This window comes from Panthera uncia, assembly GCF_023721935.1.
Source record: "Panthera uncia isolate 11264 chromosome A1 unlocalized genomic scaffold, Puncia_PCG_1.0 HiC_scaffold_17, whole genome shotgun sequence".
In the NCBI taxonomy this organism is placed as follows: Eukaryota; Metazoa; Chordata; class Mammalia; order Carnivora; family Felidae; genus Panthera; species Panthera uncia.
Window position 1 is genome coordinate 101,213,035 of NW_026057577.1, and position 15,230 is coordinate 101,228,264.

Below are 15,230 nucleotides of genomic sequence, written 5' to 3' on the forward strand. Positions count from 1 at the left end.
GGATTCAGTAATCACTGTGAATCCACATACCCTCCCCATCCAGCCTACCTCTGTTCCAGAGACCCATTTCAGCAACACTTTCATGGCCCCTGCCATTCAAGAACCAAACTAAACTCTAAATCCGTAGAAGCCAAGGTCACCGGCTGTGTTCCTTGCATCTCTGTGGAGTTGAATATGTTGCTCCTTTCTGTTACCGTTTTGCTATATGTTCCCTGGAATCCTGCCCATCTGGTCCACATTAGATCAGCTTTCTGGCTTCTTAGCTAAATTAAATGAAAGACAATTAGAGGTTGTGGGTAAGGTTCTGTGGAGGGAATAAGTGTCTCTAATACATATGAGTGGAGGTGATATAGTTTGTTTATTTTTGTTTTTCTCAAGTAGTCTAATTCTCTTTTTGAGTCAATATCTTCCAGGGAGAGGGAACTATCAGATTTTTAACTACATTAAATTTTGGTGCCTTCACTAAGGAGGACAGAAATTAAACCTTGAATTCTTTGCTTTTAGATGAAAGATAGAAGCAGACGGTAATTTCCCTCTGACACAGAAATGAGGCAATGGCAATGAGTGGTTCTATATGCCCTACCCCCATCCTCATTAGCTTATGGGACAAGGTTGGGTGAGTTTCAAAACCCAATAACAAGAGAAAACCATGAGTCCTCAATGACCTAGGGTAATTATGGATCACACAACCTTTAAGCCAATCATAACCTGCCATTAAGTCTTGAAATTTAACCTGATCAATTGCCGCATCTATCACTCACTGTCCTGGGCTGTGGAATATTATGAAGAGCAAGGGCATTTAGCTGGAAAAGTACCCCCTTTTCTCTCTTAGGGACATGCACTGTCATCACCCTTGAAAACATGTGTAAGCCCTACAGGGAAAATGTAGTTCCTTCTTTGCTAAAGGCTACCCATTCCTCCTCCCCCTACCCTGTGCATTAGAAACACTTGACTGGCATGTTTGCAGCCTTGTGGGAGGAAACCAAAACAAATGTCCTCTGTGGTATTAGTTAAAAATGGGTTGGGAAATTGTGAATTACGAGTTACATGGTGTGTATAAAAATCTTACCAAGTCATCACCCATAATGCATTGAGTGGTATGAACCAGCTAATAAAAAGATTAGATCAATTTTTTACCTCCAGCTTGGGACCTCAGTCAATTATTCAAATGGAAATTGAACTGGAACAAACTTTTATCTCTCAGGACCTGAGTTTCCAGGTGTTAAAAGTTCTTTGAGTTATCAGAATTAAATGGACAAATTCTCACATCTGCCTCTCTGAAATGTATCAAAATAAGACTCTGTGCTTATAGAAGCTCATTTAAAACTTGCCTCTATTCTACTCATCCTAAGGAATTGTAGTAATTCAAGACAAGTCCCTCCTTTGGATGGAAGAAATGTCCATTAGAATTAGTAGATTTTGAATACACTTTCCTTCACTTTTTCCTCCTTCAGAGAATTTCAGTATGATTCCAATCTTTTATGTTTTTCCATACAATTAAAACAACTCCTGACTTTCAACTTTAGTTGAAACTAGTAGCTTTATTAAATTAGAAAGAACCCAGAAAGAATTCTGTCAACCTTCCAAAACAAATTAGTCCCATTCATCATATGTTTTATTAATTGTACTTTATTATTATTAAATGTAACAATTTGAATTAAGCCTCATTTCCCCTAAATTTAGCATCCATCCTTCTATCTCAATCCAAATATTATTTGTAAAAATACATGATCTCTAGGGCGCCTGGGTGGCTCAGTCAGTTAGGCCTCTGTCTATTGATTTTGCCTCAGGTCATGATCTCACGGTGGTGAGATCAAGCCCCGCATCCGGCTCCACTCTGCAAGCCTGCTTGGTATTCTTTCTCTCCCTCTCCCTTTGCCCCTCCCTACCTCAAAAAATAAAAATTAATTAATTAATTAATTAAAAATAAATAAATAAATAAAACACATGATCTGTCATTTCATACCATTCTTAATCAATTGCACATAAACTAATACATACATAGAAAGGAATCATTTTCCACAATAAATAAATTTGATTCTGTGAAAGTAAAAGAAATGAAAGAGATTAAGCCACAAAAATTAGGAAGGCTACTTATGAAGTTCAAAGAGAGATACTGCAGAATTTCACAGCAAGGCGCTACGATGTGGTTAGGAAAACAAATACAATACTAGCACTGGATCAAGATCACAGTTCTTAAATTTGTTTAATGTTTGTTTATTTTTGAGAGAGAGACAGAGCATGAGTGGGGGGAGGAGCAGAGACAGAGGGAGACACAGAATCCAAAGCAGGCTCCAGGCTCTGAGGTGTCAGCACAGAGCCTGACACAGGGCTCAAACTCACCAACCATGAGATCATGACCTGAGCCAAAGTCGCACACTTAACCGACTGAGCCACCCAGGTGTCCCAAGATCACAGTTTTGAAGGACACTCCAGGACTATAGAATTTTTGCTAGGCAGAATTTCTCTATGCATTATTCCTATGTTATTTAATAATTTTTAAAGGCGATAAAGCAGTTCATAAGTATAGATTAAATGGAACTTAAAGGCAAAGTTTTTATAAATTAAATCTAAAATGACTGATGTAGCATCCCATGGGCTGAACCCTTAGATGTGATTTTGACCAGAATAGTGAAGCTTAAAATTTTGGATTTAAATGTCCTTCAGGCAGCCCTCTATTTCTTAGTCTAGTTCACTACAGGGCCAACTTTTTCCTATTCTCCATGACACCTGCTTCATACTTTTATATGATCTCTCTAGCCAGTTTTGAATGTGTGATCCTAGACTTAATCTAATCCTCTAGTAATTCCATTTAGCAAGTTTTATTTTGAATACTTAGTACCAACTCTAGCAGTCAGCATTTAGGGACACATAAGCAATGGGATACAGTCGCTGCTTGCATGTTTGCCATTATGGGGGAAATGAGGGCTCAGTTGGTAATAGCCAGAGGATTAACCCCCTGGTAGAGGGGGTTAGCAAAGGCTGTCCTAAATCCACCTGGACTTCCTTGAGCAAGAACACTGAGGCCCAGAAAAATCCAAAATTAGAACTGGCTCTCACTGCTGAGGTCAGTGTTCTTTCCACTCTTCTTATAGGTATTGAGAGGGGCAGGAACCCATATGAGAAGTACCAAAAAGAGCACAAGCATTAGTTCATTTGATGGCTCATGCTTGCTGAAGGTCTTCTCACTAGTGATCCTGTATTAATCATAATTTTTATGAAAGCTTTATCTTCTAGCCTTGGCTATGAGAAAAATCATATCCTTCTCTTTCTGCTCTTGAGATATACTTCTTATTTCCTCTAAAAAATTCACTATCACTTGAAATAATAACTTAACACCTCACTGAACTCACTTGATTCACCCATTTATCCAGATGGATTTGTGTGTGTGTGTGTGTGTGTGTGTGCGCACGCACGTGTGTGTTTGAAACAGAATCTTTACACATTGTGGTGACTACAGAGTAGGATTTCCTTAACAGTGAAACAGTTCACTAAACAAACCTTGAGATACACACTCATGTGACCTACCTATGAGAATTTAAAAATTGAAAATCAAAACAGCAATAAGTAGAGCCACCTATGTCCTTACTATAAGTATTTCACCTCATATGAAAATATTTGGTAGAAAAAGCACAAGATTTCAATCTGCAAACATAAATTTAAATGATTGTTTTACCACTTAGTAAATTTTAGCTACTTACAAATTTCTGCATTTTGATGGGAAGGGTTGTTTTCAAAATGCTGATAGTACTAATTCCTCATAATATGGTTGTAAGTCTTCAAACACTTTATAATAGCATAACAAAATTAAAAAAAGACAGAGTAGAAATCTCAGCCCTTTTTTTTCTACTAGTTTGTATTTTAAAATGACCACCCTTCTACAACTACCTGGGTATTTCAGCAGTATTCTTCTGTATTTATGTTCCAGATCTAAACTCCATATTTGGTTACTATTTCCCCATTTACTTTGGTGGAGGCATTCCATAAAGATATTGGCCTTTTCTTGCTCTCCTAGAATCTTCATTTCATGTTCTGGTTGGGTGAACTTTTTTTCACCTCTTAAAATACCGAATGCATGTTAGGTCATTTCTGAGTGTTTTTACTTTGGAAAGAAGTGCTTTGGATATTCCCAGGTGGTTAACAGTTCATTACCTTAGCATTTCAAGTTACTCAGGTCACAGTGTCATTTCATGGAAGATAAAACATGATTTCCTACCCAATACTAGTCACAGAAATTGGAAATTGCATAGTTAGGATTTCCTGAGTTTTTGCAATTTCTCACTCTTCTCTTGATGATATGAGTGGTAAACTGGGATTTAAAATAGCCCCATTTTCACTTCCCAAGATAAGCATGCGATGCTGCTGGGTCACTGAGGGATGTGATTTGTTTTTCTGGACAAGGACATTCCTCCAGAGCATACACCTGTCACTGAGAAAGGTGCAGAAAGGAAGCAAGAAATCTGAAACTAGACCTGGAATTAACAAATTATATAAAAATAAGATCCATTCATCATTGTTTAATGTGATACCTTTTAAGCAAAATGGAACTCTGTTAACCAAAGCATGTTCTGTTTCTTGATGGAAAAAAAAAAAAATGTTGGGATTAGGAATGGAAAGAAGGAAAAGAAAAGCTCTTAATCCAGATATTTAACATGAATTTACTCCTATTTGAACCATCAACAGACAGGTCAGTCTGGGAAATAACTTAGGTCAGCAGAAAAGTCCATCCTCCTACCCAACAGAACAGCTGATTCAATCAGTGTGCACACTGTGTTATTCACGGAGAATCTTTCATAGAGTCTCTGGAATGCTGGAGTAAATAAACCACTCTTGTTTCCCAAAATTTCAGCATTTAATTGTTGATTGATAAGCAAAATAACCCCAGGTAAAGCATAATTTTAAGGTGAATTGTTGAATGAGAAACATGAGACTTTGTTTATTCGTACTGGCCTGTTTAATAGGGCCTCTTGAAAAACGCTTATTGTCAGGAATGGACACCTGTAAGTTAAAGTTCAAGACTAGAAAGCAAATAGTGTAGATGCTTGGACTAAAGCAAGGTCTTCGGCTTGGTTCTTGCAAAGGCAATTTATCGGCAGAGAATGACAGTTTATTCACTAGTCTGCCTCTTACTTCTCTTCCCCTTCATTTACTTTTGCTTCCTTCTCTCTCTTGTTTTAACTACTATCAACAAATTTCTCATGGGTGTTTGAGTAATAAGTAAAAATGCCAAAACATGAAAATTTGAAAAATATTTTGTCATATTTCCCAGAGCAGTAGAGATTGGTACATGATCTTTCTGGTTAAAGGGAAACTATGTCTTGTTAATATCTTAATCAAAAAAAAAAGAAAAAAAAAGGACAGGTTAGTGTTTTCTACTGTGTCTCACTGCTCAAGTGAAGAAAAAGACAATTAGGAAATCCACCTGGTCAAGCCTGGTAAGGTTGGGGTGGAGACCCGATTTCAAAGATTAGCTAAATCCACATGACAACTGCTATTCCTTTCATTTTCTGGAATGTCTTCGCCTAAGTACACCCTGATAGATGGCATTTTAAGACAGAACTCATAATTGAAGGAAGTCTCAAGATAGACAGTTGTGTGAGGATTAGGAACCTTGGAACAGACAGATTTAGTGCCAGTACATTACATACCAACTGTGCAACTCTGGACAGATCAATAATCCAGAATTCTCAATCTCCTCATTTTTAAAATGAGAATATTAGAAATAACTTTCTCATAGGTTTATTGTCAAGATTAAATATTGAAACTGTGTGAAGGCTTTAATATAGTTCCTATCTCCAGAAAGTAATAAATGGAGGTCACATATGTTTTCTCTCTATGAAAGTTGCTTTTCAGCTTGGTGGTGTGGACTGTGGTCAGAACTTCAGCTTTTTCATTGTGTCTCAAGGCCTCTGTTTCTTCTTTATTTGAAGTCATGCCCTTCTGCTGCTGTCCAATGGACTGATAGTTTTCCAAGTGTGAACCCCAGCCTCGCAGCCTGGCATCACCTGCAAGCTGGTGATTTCTAACCTGGGAGCTTGTTAGAAATGCAGATCATTGAGCCTTATTCCAGCCTTACTGATTCAGAAACCCTGCAAGTGGGGTCCCAAGATCTCTATGTTTTAACAGAGCCTCTAAGGAATTCTGATGAATGTTCAAGTTTGGAAACCACTGAAACAGACTATACCATCCGCCAAACCAAGGAAATACTGAGAGATGGTTCCTAGACAGAATTTGTCCCTGGTAGGGCTGGTGAACTATCAAACCACAGATGTCTACTATGCGTAGGTGAAAGCATTTGAATTTAATAGGATTTTACATCAGCTGTCATATTTAGTGGCATATTTAAAGACAGAAATTCTTATTCATTCCTTATTAAGGAAAATTTTGCAAGCCTCCAGAGGACTACCATTCACTGAAAGGGTCCTCTTTTATGAGCTGTAGAGTACCCAAGGGCTTGGGGGCTGCTGCTGTGCCTCAGCATGACACGGCGAACAAAGACCAGATTCTAATTCCTACTCTAACACATATTCACTATGAGAACTTGTGTTAGGTTTCTTAATTTCTCTGTGCTTTATTTTCTGAGCACGAGATTAGTACCTGCCCTACAGGGCCACTGGGATAACTGAAAGAGGTCAATATGTAAAATGATTAGTCCTGGCTTCTAGTTGCTACTCACTAAGCTCCCTTCTCTGAGACAAGAATGGGGCATCCGTCATGTAAATAGCCAGGGCCCTATCGAAAATGCTCCTTCCATATTTCAGGCACCTGAGCATACTGCTTCAGCAAGAGACCTGTATAAATAGAGGGAGAATACCTAGAGTGAGAAAGGACTTCAGGGGGTAACCCCATGCAGTTCCAATCTTCAGACTGGTGCTGCAAAATTAAATCCACCTTACTGATGACTCACTGAGAGATTGGATTACTAAGGTCACAAAATTAATTCTATCTAATCAGCACTTCTTACTGAGCTCCTACTATGTGCCAGGCACCATGCCAAGTGCTTGGGGATACAACAGTGAAAGAAAAAGACCTTGCTTCTGCCTTTCCCAGGAAGTATAGCCTGGTGGGTCAGCCAAATATTAAGCAGATGATCATAATGACAAGCATTATGGTGGAATGTTGTAGGGCCATGAGGAAAGAGAAGCCAGGCTCTTTCCTTGCTCTGCCACACTAGCAATGGAGACATCTCCCTCTTTGACACTGGCTTGAGGGCTGTTTTCCCTATCAGTCAGGAGGATAGCTGGTGGATCTGTGAACCCATGAATACTGTGCTCCCTCTCCACCTGTGAAATGAAAGGCAGCTTCTACTCATCTCACTTCAGCATTCAGAAGTAGCTCAGTCCAGACTTATGTATTATATTTAATAAGTGTATTATGTATTATAACAAAAACATAGTGTTTACTTTATATGAAGCATTGTTCTCAGCACTTTACAGAAGTCACTAATCAAAGCAAAATTTAAATAATCTGATGAATTCAAAGCTCTGGTTTGTTTATACAGTTGATGGCATTTAAAAAAATGGCTATGGAAGATCAAATGTGCACGTTTAATGAATATTTATTGCTTTTTAAAAGCAAGAACAATTATGATTTTTTTGAGTGCTTGCTATGTGCAAAGCTGGGCTAAGTGGTTTGCATGTTCTGTCTTATTTAATCCTCTCAAACAACTCTAGAGACTGGTGTTTCTCCCACTTTACATATAAGAAATGAACTCAGAGAGGTTGAATGATTTGCCCATGGAATCAAAACTAGTGAATGGCTCAACCAAGAGTCAAAATGTGGATTGTCTGAGTCCAGAATTAGAACTCAGAAACACTGCACTATATTTCCACTTCTAAAAGAAAACAGACGTGCTTCCAGGTGTTGATCAGGCTACTATTCAAAACAAACAAACAAACAAAAAATTCTCAGAACTGGTGATTCCACAGCAAGTTGGGTAAACAAACAGATGCTGTGGCATAGTGTCAAGGGAGGGATGCAGCTAATTTCTGAGGAGGCGAGTAAACAAGGTTGGCATTATCTGGGAGGCTTTATGGAGAACGTGAGAAAACTGGCCCTTCAAGGACAAGGTGGGGTAATCAGAGCAGTGTCTCAGGGCTTCCCTTGAATGTGCAGCCTAATAAACTGCAACCCGCTTGAGCTGCCTCCTCCATGTCACCATTAATTGGGAAATAAATTGGAAATGAAGGCGGTTGTACTTTATACCTCTCCACTTTACAGCTCCATAGCTAAGGGTAAGAGTTTTCTGGAAAAAAAGATTGTTGTTTTTCTTTTCATTGTTTTGTATTTTAATTGAAGTTAATTTATACCTTGACTATTAATGACCTTAATTAAGACTCTGCAGGCAGTCAAAGTTTGGGGTTCAACTATCCTAATATAGCACAACACTGAGGAGTCACACTTTATAAGCTGATGCAGATGTCCAACCTGCCTCACCTACCGCAACCAACCGCAGCCTCAGCCTGATTAGATCTTCAGCTGTGGCAAGATGATTAGGCTTACCTACAGAAAGTTCATCACTCATATCTATTCCACATCCACTGTGAGGGCAGGATACTTTTTTTAGGCATGGCTATTTGCTGTGTTTTCTCAGCCCGCTAGCACCTTTATGTTTCCCATTGCATTTGTGGCCTGTCATGACAATCACCTTGCATAGCACTTCTGCTTCCCAAGTTCTTCCTGCATAGTCAGTTGATCTCCCAAAACTTTATTCTTAACAGTTGAAGAAAACTAGCTTGGGATGGATTAAATCACTGTTCCAAGGTCAGAAATAAGAAACAGGGCAACCAGTAGTCCAGTCTTTTCACTCCAAGTTCATTTTGTTTTCTGGAGGCTGTTATTGCCACGGGGACCAGCAGCCGTGCTGTCTTCCTCACCACTGTGGCTACAACACCTGGCACAGCTCCAGACACACACTAGTGCCTGTTACATATATTTTGTAAATTTTTGATTAAAAATAAATTATAAAGTTTCAAGAGTTATCTGACAAATCTTGGGTTTCATAAATAACACAACAGAAACCCACTAAAATCAGACGAATTATCCAACTTAGAACAAGTTGCCATACTAAGAGTCCACTGTTCCCATTATTTTTATAATGCTTGTTATTATTGATTTGTATTCTTACCTCAACCAAGTCTGATGTATATTCATAACCGTTCTTAACATAGTTGCTCAATAGAAAAACAAATATCCTGGTGCTTAGAGAGGGGGAGACTCCTGAACAACTGTCATGTGTAGCGGCCAAAGGAATTTTGCTAAGCAGTTATTTTCTAGGTAGTTAAAAGAGCAAACAACCCAGAGCAGAAGGGAAAATAACAACACTCTCTGAAATAATGAAGAGTGATATGTTCCCACACTTCTATCCGCTTTACTTTCCTTGAGTGTTGTAAAGTCACACTTCTCTCCCCCAAGCTTTGTGCTCTAATGATCAAACTCCATCACTTAGTAACTGTGTGACTTTGTGACATTTGATGATGCCTTCACTTTATAACCTAGGAATGAATTCCTTTTTCAAAAAGATGGTCGTGAGCATTCAGTTAGACAGTTTCTGCAAAGCCCTGGCACATGAGACATGACTTTAAACATTTGTTTTCTTCCCTAGGGCCATTGAATCCATCACTAAAGCCATTACCTGGCCCTTCCTTGAGAGAAGTGTTTCTAAATTTATTGGGTTTCATTTCCAAATCTTATAAACTTTAAATATTAATCTTAAGAATATATTTGTTTAATATGTCCACTAAGCAAAATACTACCATATACCAAACCTACAGAAAATCTAATCAGTGGGCAGAGATTAATTGGTCAATTACTAGGTTCTAGCATATTTTATAGGTTCTGTTTCTCAAAATATTTTAGATTTGAATTTAAAATACAGGGTCATTAAACCACATTTGAAAGCTAATTGTTACTATATAATCTTAGCAACCTTCTTTTTGCCTTCTGCATAATTCATGAAGCTCAGACCATTTTATCTTCCAATTAAGTGTTGGTTATATACCTTGCTTCCATATATCATCAGTATCTACTATTGATCATTTTTATTTTATTTTATATTTCAACAACTTTACTGACAATTGGTATATCATGATTCTCCATCAAAATAAATGTATTCTGTTATTAATAATAATGTGTTGCAACTAGGTTTTATTATCTGTAGCAATTGAAGGCTCTTAAAAATAAGACACACAAATCTTCCCTTCTTAATAAAACAAAAAAACATTATCACAGTCATTTAATATTTGGGTATCATGGTGTCAGTATTCATTCTTTCCTTTTAGCTTTGCCAAGAAGCTAAAATCATCCAAGAGATAAAAGAGGTCACCATATCTACAGGACACCCTCCTACTCCCTGGGCTCAGAATTCAACTTAATACAGCCAACTTTGGGCTAACTCACTTCTTGAATCCTGCCTCCTTCCATTCCTTCTCAGGTCAATCCCTCACCCCACTGACCCTTCCACCATGCACAGTTTTGCCCAGCTGTTAATTTTCAAGTCCCTTGTTCTGAATTCTGTTGTATTTTGGCAAGTCACATGATGCCTGAATTTCTATTGTTCAAAACTCTTATTTTATCCTATTTATATTGATATTGCAAATTTAGGGTGATATCTCATAATCATGGGTGTTAAGAAACAATTAAGTGAAGTTATAGGAAAAGGTTTCTGGTATATGTAGCAAGTGCTTAACAAATGTTATCTACTGGTTTTAGTTCTAGTTTTAGCATGAATTCATCTATAATGAGGCTACTATCATGAGCATAACTCAGTAATTAATCTCAATACTATTTCATACCTAGCACAGCTTAATTTTGTATTTATTCATATCAGAACTGTAAATTCTTTAAAGAGTGCCACGCCTTCTATTTCTCTGTATGCCCTAAGTGGTAGTAGCAGCAGTCTATTATATCTATTATATCATTACCTCATTAAAGAAGTGCTCTAAGGTTGGATTATTATACCATTTAATAGATGAAGAAACTGAAACTAGCATAGCTTATAGTGATGGAGGCACCATTCACATTAGGAATTCACCCAAGTTCACTTAGATAGTAAGTGGCAGAACCAGGATATGCACCCAGACACATGGATCCCAAACCCACATACCCAGCTGGTATGTTCCTCTTTCTTCCTCAACTCTTGAGTGGCCACTTTGAAACAACTTGGTAATTGCAATGCTTTTTAAAAGAAGATCATTAGAATGGCAAACGTCAGAGTGCCTCTGATTTTTGAGCATCAAAAATAAACCCATTAGAAGATATTTGTGATATAGTTAAAATGTGAGACACTAACCTTGATCAAGCTACATTCTCATCTCAGTTCATAGCCTGATGATCCTCAGTGATCTCAAACGGCTCTAAATGATGTACTGATTTGGGTTTAGTCAGATGATGAGCGATATCTGTTTGTCTGTTATCCTTCTTAGATAATGTATCCTCAAAACCGGTTCTCTTAACACTCTGATTAATATTACCTAGATCACATATCCTAGCACCTTGCATAATTAGGAGCAATAAAGGCTTACTGTTTTATCTTATTTGATTCTTCTCCCTTGCAGATGGACCCACATGAGAACATCTTACTGAGCACTCTTGAGATAAAAAACGAAATGGCCACATCTGAGGCTGTGATGGGACTTGGAGACCCCAGGAGCACAATGTTGGCCTATGATGCCTCCAGCATCCAATATCGGAAAGCCGGGTTACCCAGGCATAGTTTTGGCCGAAATGCTCTTGAGCGACATGTGGCACAAAAGAAAAGCCGCCTGCGGAGACGTGCCTCCCAACTGAAAATCACCATCCCCGACTTGACTGATGTGAATGCCATAGATCGGTGGTCCCGCATATTCTTCCCAGTGGTTTTTTCCTTCTTCAACATCGTCTATTGGCTTTATTATGTGAACTAAAACAAAGCCTCCCATGGGAAGCAAGGACTAGATTCCTCCTCAAACCAGTTGTACAGCCTGACGTAGGACTTGGAAAACACATCAATCCAGGACAAAAGTGATGCTAAAATACCTTAGTTGCTGGCCTATCCTGTGGTCCATTTCATACCATTTGGGTTGCTTCTGCTAAGTAATGAATACACTAAGGTCCTTGTGGTTTTCCAGTTAAAATGCAAGTGATTTGTATACATGCTGGCAAGACTGTCTGAGTGTTCCACTTTATCTGCTGATGCAGCCTATATAGAGGGCAATTATTTAGAAGATATTCTGAGAGGGCTCAGTAGCATTGCCAGTCATTTTGCTGAGAAGTGGTCATATCCAGATACTCCCCATCTTCATTTCTAAGGTTGGCATGCTGTTGAGATGGCACTGTGTTTATGAAACATCTGCAGTGCCATGCAAACATGCTTACTGGAGATGACCTATGCCTGTCTTAAGGTGATAATGGTGTGTCATGGGAAGATAGTTCCCACTGGATTCTAGAAGGGTCTCATGTAGTTCAAACAGGATAGGCAGAGTGAAGACAGAGACTTGGTAACCAATTTGGCCAGTCTCTGCTTGAGCACAGGGAGTCAACTCTGATGTCTTCCATTTTGACATTTCTAGAAACTGGGGACTACTAAACATTATCATGCATGGTGGCCAAGAAATGTTTCTAAAAAGCTATTTCTTGTTGGTTAAAATAGAGTTAATAATCCAGAGAAGAGTGGAAAATCCAGAAACAAATGTTGTAACAAAATTAAAGCAAGTGAGCAGCATGACCCTTACCAGCCCCACACAGCATCTGGTCCATACATATTTTGTATAATGGCAAAAGGTCAGTGAGAGAGATTTTTTTCCCCCACTTCACAGGCTTTTGACAGCACACCTAAAGAGGTTTTTATAGTTTATCTAATCAAAAGACAACCACAAAATAGAAAAGCTAGCAAAATTAGAAGTATCTTAGATGCAGGTTAGATTGGGAGTCATTCAAATATACTAATATAGAGCACAGATAAAGCTAGGAGACAGGTTGATTTTCTCAGACAATGTCAGCTGTCTCTACAACATTTCCCTTAAGTTTATTTCTGAATTTAATAGGGTATTTCAAAAGAAGGATTTGTTCATTTCTTTAAAGGATTAATGGTCCTTTGCCAGCTTTTCTTGTTTCTGAAATCCTGATTATATTCTTAGGAGACAAAGCAAGGCTTTGAAGAGATTGATTGAACTACATTTCCTTATGTGCAATGACATTCACCTTTGTATTTTTCATAGCAAACAATACTTAAAGGATTATGTGCACAAGTAGAGTTAGTTTGTGGGTTTGTTGGATTTGACTTTTTAAGGGTGCTTTCATAGTATATGTTGCAATCGGCTGGATCAAAGAAAACATGAAAAGTAGTGTAGAGTACGATAACAACAAAGCCACATTAACATGATGAATGTTATGAGCCTCAATTGATATTACAGAAAAATATATAACTGATCAGTAGGCATGATGTATTGTTTTTATTCAATTTTTAAATTATGTCAGTGTGCTTCTTTCTATAATAATTGGACATATGCATTCATATGTGAGACAGTAAAGAGAATAAGCTAATATATTTTATTTCTATCAATGTGAGGTCCATATTTTGCTTTTCTTGGAGAAAATAGTGAATTGCTAATTTCTCCTTAAAGTTTGATTTGATTGAATGTTTTCTTAGAGGATGACTTTGCTATTTCTATTTTAAAGACAAGAAACACTTATTTTCAAAGTAACATCCCTAATTGTGCATAGTAGGCAAGGCCAGTATTTGCCTGTGGATAAAATGCATGTTTTTTTCCCCTGATAATTCAGCAGCTTGGAATATGACAGAGTACTGCTGCCCTCCTATTCCAACTATCAGACAGAGGGGGGAAAAAAAAAGGTTTAGCATTCAGCTTTCTAAATTCTATGCTCCAAGATGGGAGGTATTTTTTTTCCTTCACCAGCAAAGGGAACTCTGGCCTTTATTTTTTGATTATACACTTGAACACTTCTGAGTATGATCTTTGGGCAGAATCCAACCAAGTTTCTGCCCATGGGCTCAGAGTAGAAATTTCTCAATTTTCTCCAGGTACATGCTTTCACCTAGGCAATCATTTTGGGGCACACACTAATAAAAGTGCCTGTCCCTTTTCGCCAGGGGTTAAAGTTTGAGTAGCATATATCAGGAAGGAGCATATCGATAACTCAGGTGCACAACTCCAAAATGCCATCCTAGAAAGGTTTTTCTAGAGACAACTCAGAGCCCAAGTCTAGCAGTGGGCTCTTATTTGCAATTATCATAAAAGCCATAAAAATCCTTGATATTGTCATTTATGGTTACAACAAAATTTCAATGTCCAGGGAAGTCAACATGGTAATCTAGATCAAAGTGAAAGAAGAAACTTTGCAGTATGAGCCTCAAAAGCGTATGACCAAGGATTCATTTCTGTTCACAGTGATAAGAAGAAACCAGAAAAAGGAGAAAGATGGGAGCTTCAAACAGATGCCCTAGAACGAAATCCATATATTGGCATTCAATAACCACGTAGGTAGAAACAACTGACTCATCCTGCCCAGAGACAACAGTAGATGTAGATTTTATTTTTAACTATATTTTTACTGTAGTTGAATTGGACTGTAGTCACCAAACTGGGGGTGGGTTAGGGAGGGGTGCTAGATCTCATAACTCTATGAAAACCAGTCAGCTTGGTATCCAGTGGTTAAATTTAAGGACCACAAAAATGTGTTTTGGCAATTCTGATAAGGTATTAGTATCACATTATACATACATATATATATATATATATATATATATATATATATATATAGTTTTCCTTTTGATTATGAAACAGCCAGATAGCCAGCAATTAAGGTGTTTTTCATCTTTGTGAAATTCATAGGCAAATTCTGACTCTAAAATGCACAGTCTAAATGAAATCTTTGATCTCAATCTGTATATATATATTGTACATGACTGCTAGTAGGTATGAAATGCATTTTCAGAATTGAAAACTCATGCAACATAATCATGTGTTTGCATAAGGAATGTTACAATTCTTTCTACTGCAATTTAACAACAGGGGAAAATACTTAAGCAGTGCCATCTAGACCTTTTATCTTCTCATGTCTTCAAAAGCAGTGCTAAGTAAAAATAATAATAATAATAATAAAAATGGTTTATGAACCAAAAGACTTTACATTCTAGTATTAGGAACACAAAAAGTCTGTCAGCTTATAAAAGCACAACACATAGAGAAAGTTCAGTGGAATGCAGTGGGAAAATGAATCATGTTCATTTT

General features: G+C 37.7%; 1 protein-coding gene and 2 long non-coding RNA genes across 4 annotated transcripts in view; 2 read left to right on the forward strand and 1 right to left on the reverse strand.

Annotated features, from left to right (window-relative positions):
* Window positions 1-14,724, forward strand: part of GABRB2 (gamma-aminobutyric acid type A receptor subunit beta2) — a 241,516-nt gene extending 226,792 nt beyond the window's left edge. The window contains exon 10 of the mRNA XM_049647833.1: window positions 11,556-14,724. Coding sequence (XP_049503790.1) covers window positions 11,556-11,903 — 348 coding nt within the window. The 3' untranslated portion in view covers window positions 11,904-14,724. The remainder of the gene's footprint in view (window positions 1-11,555) is intronic.
* The window catches only part of LOC125934465 (uncharacterized), a 362,030-nt gene that overhangs the window by 295,754 nt on the left and 51,046 nt on the right, over window positions 1-15,230 (forward strand). The window lies entirely within an intron of this gene.
* LOC125934464 (uncharacterized) overlaps window positions 1-15,230 on the reverse strand; it is a 168,451-nt gene that overhangs the window by 150,090 nt on the left and 3,131 nt on the right. The gene's annotated exons all lie outside the window — the stretch shown is intronic.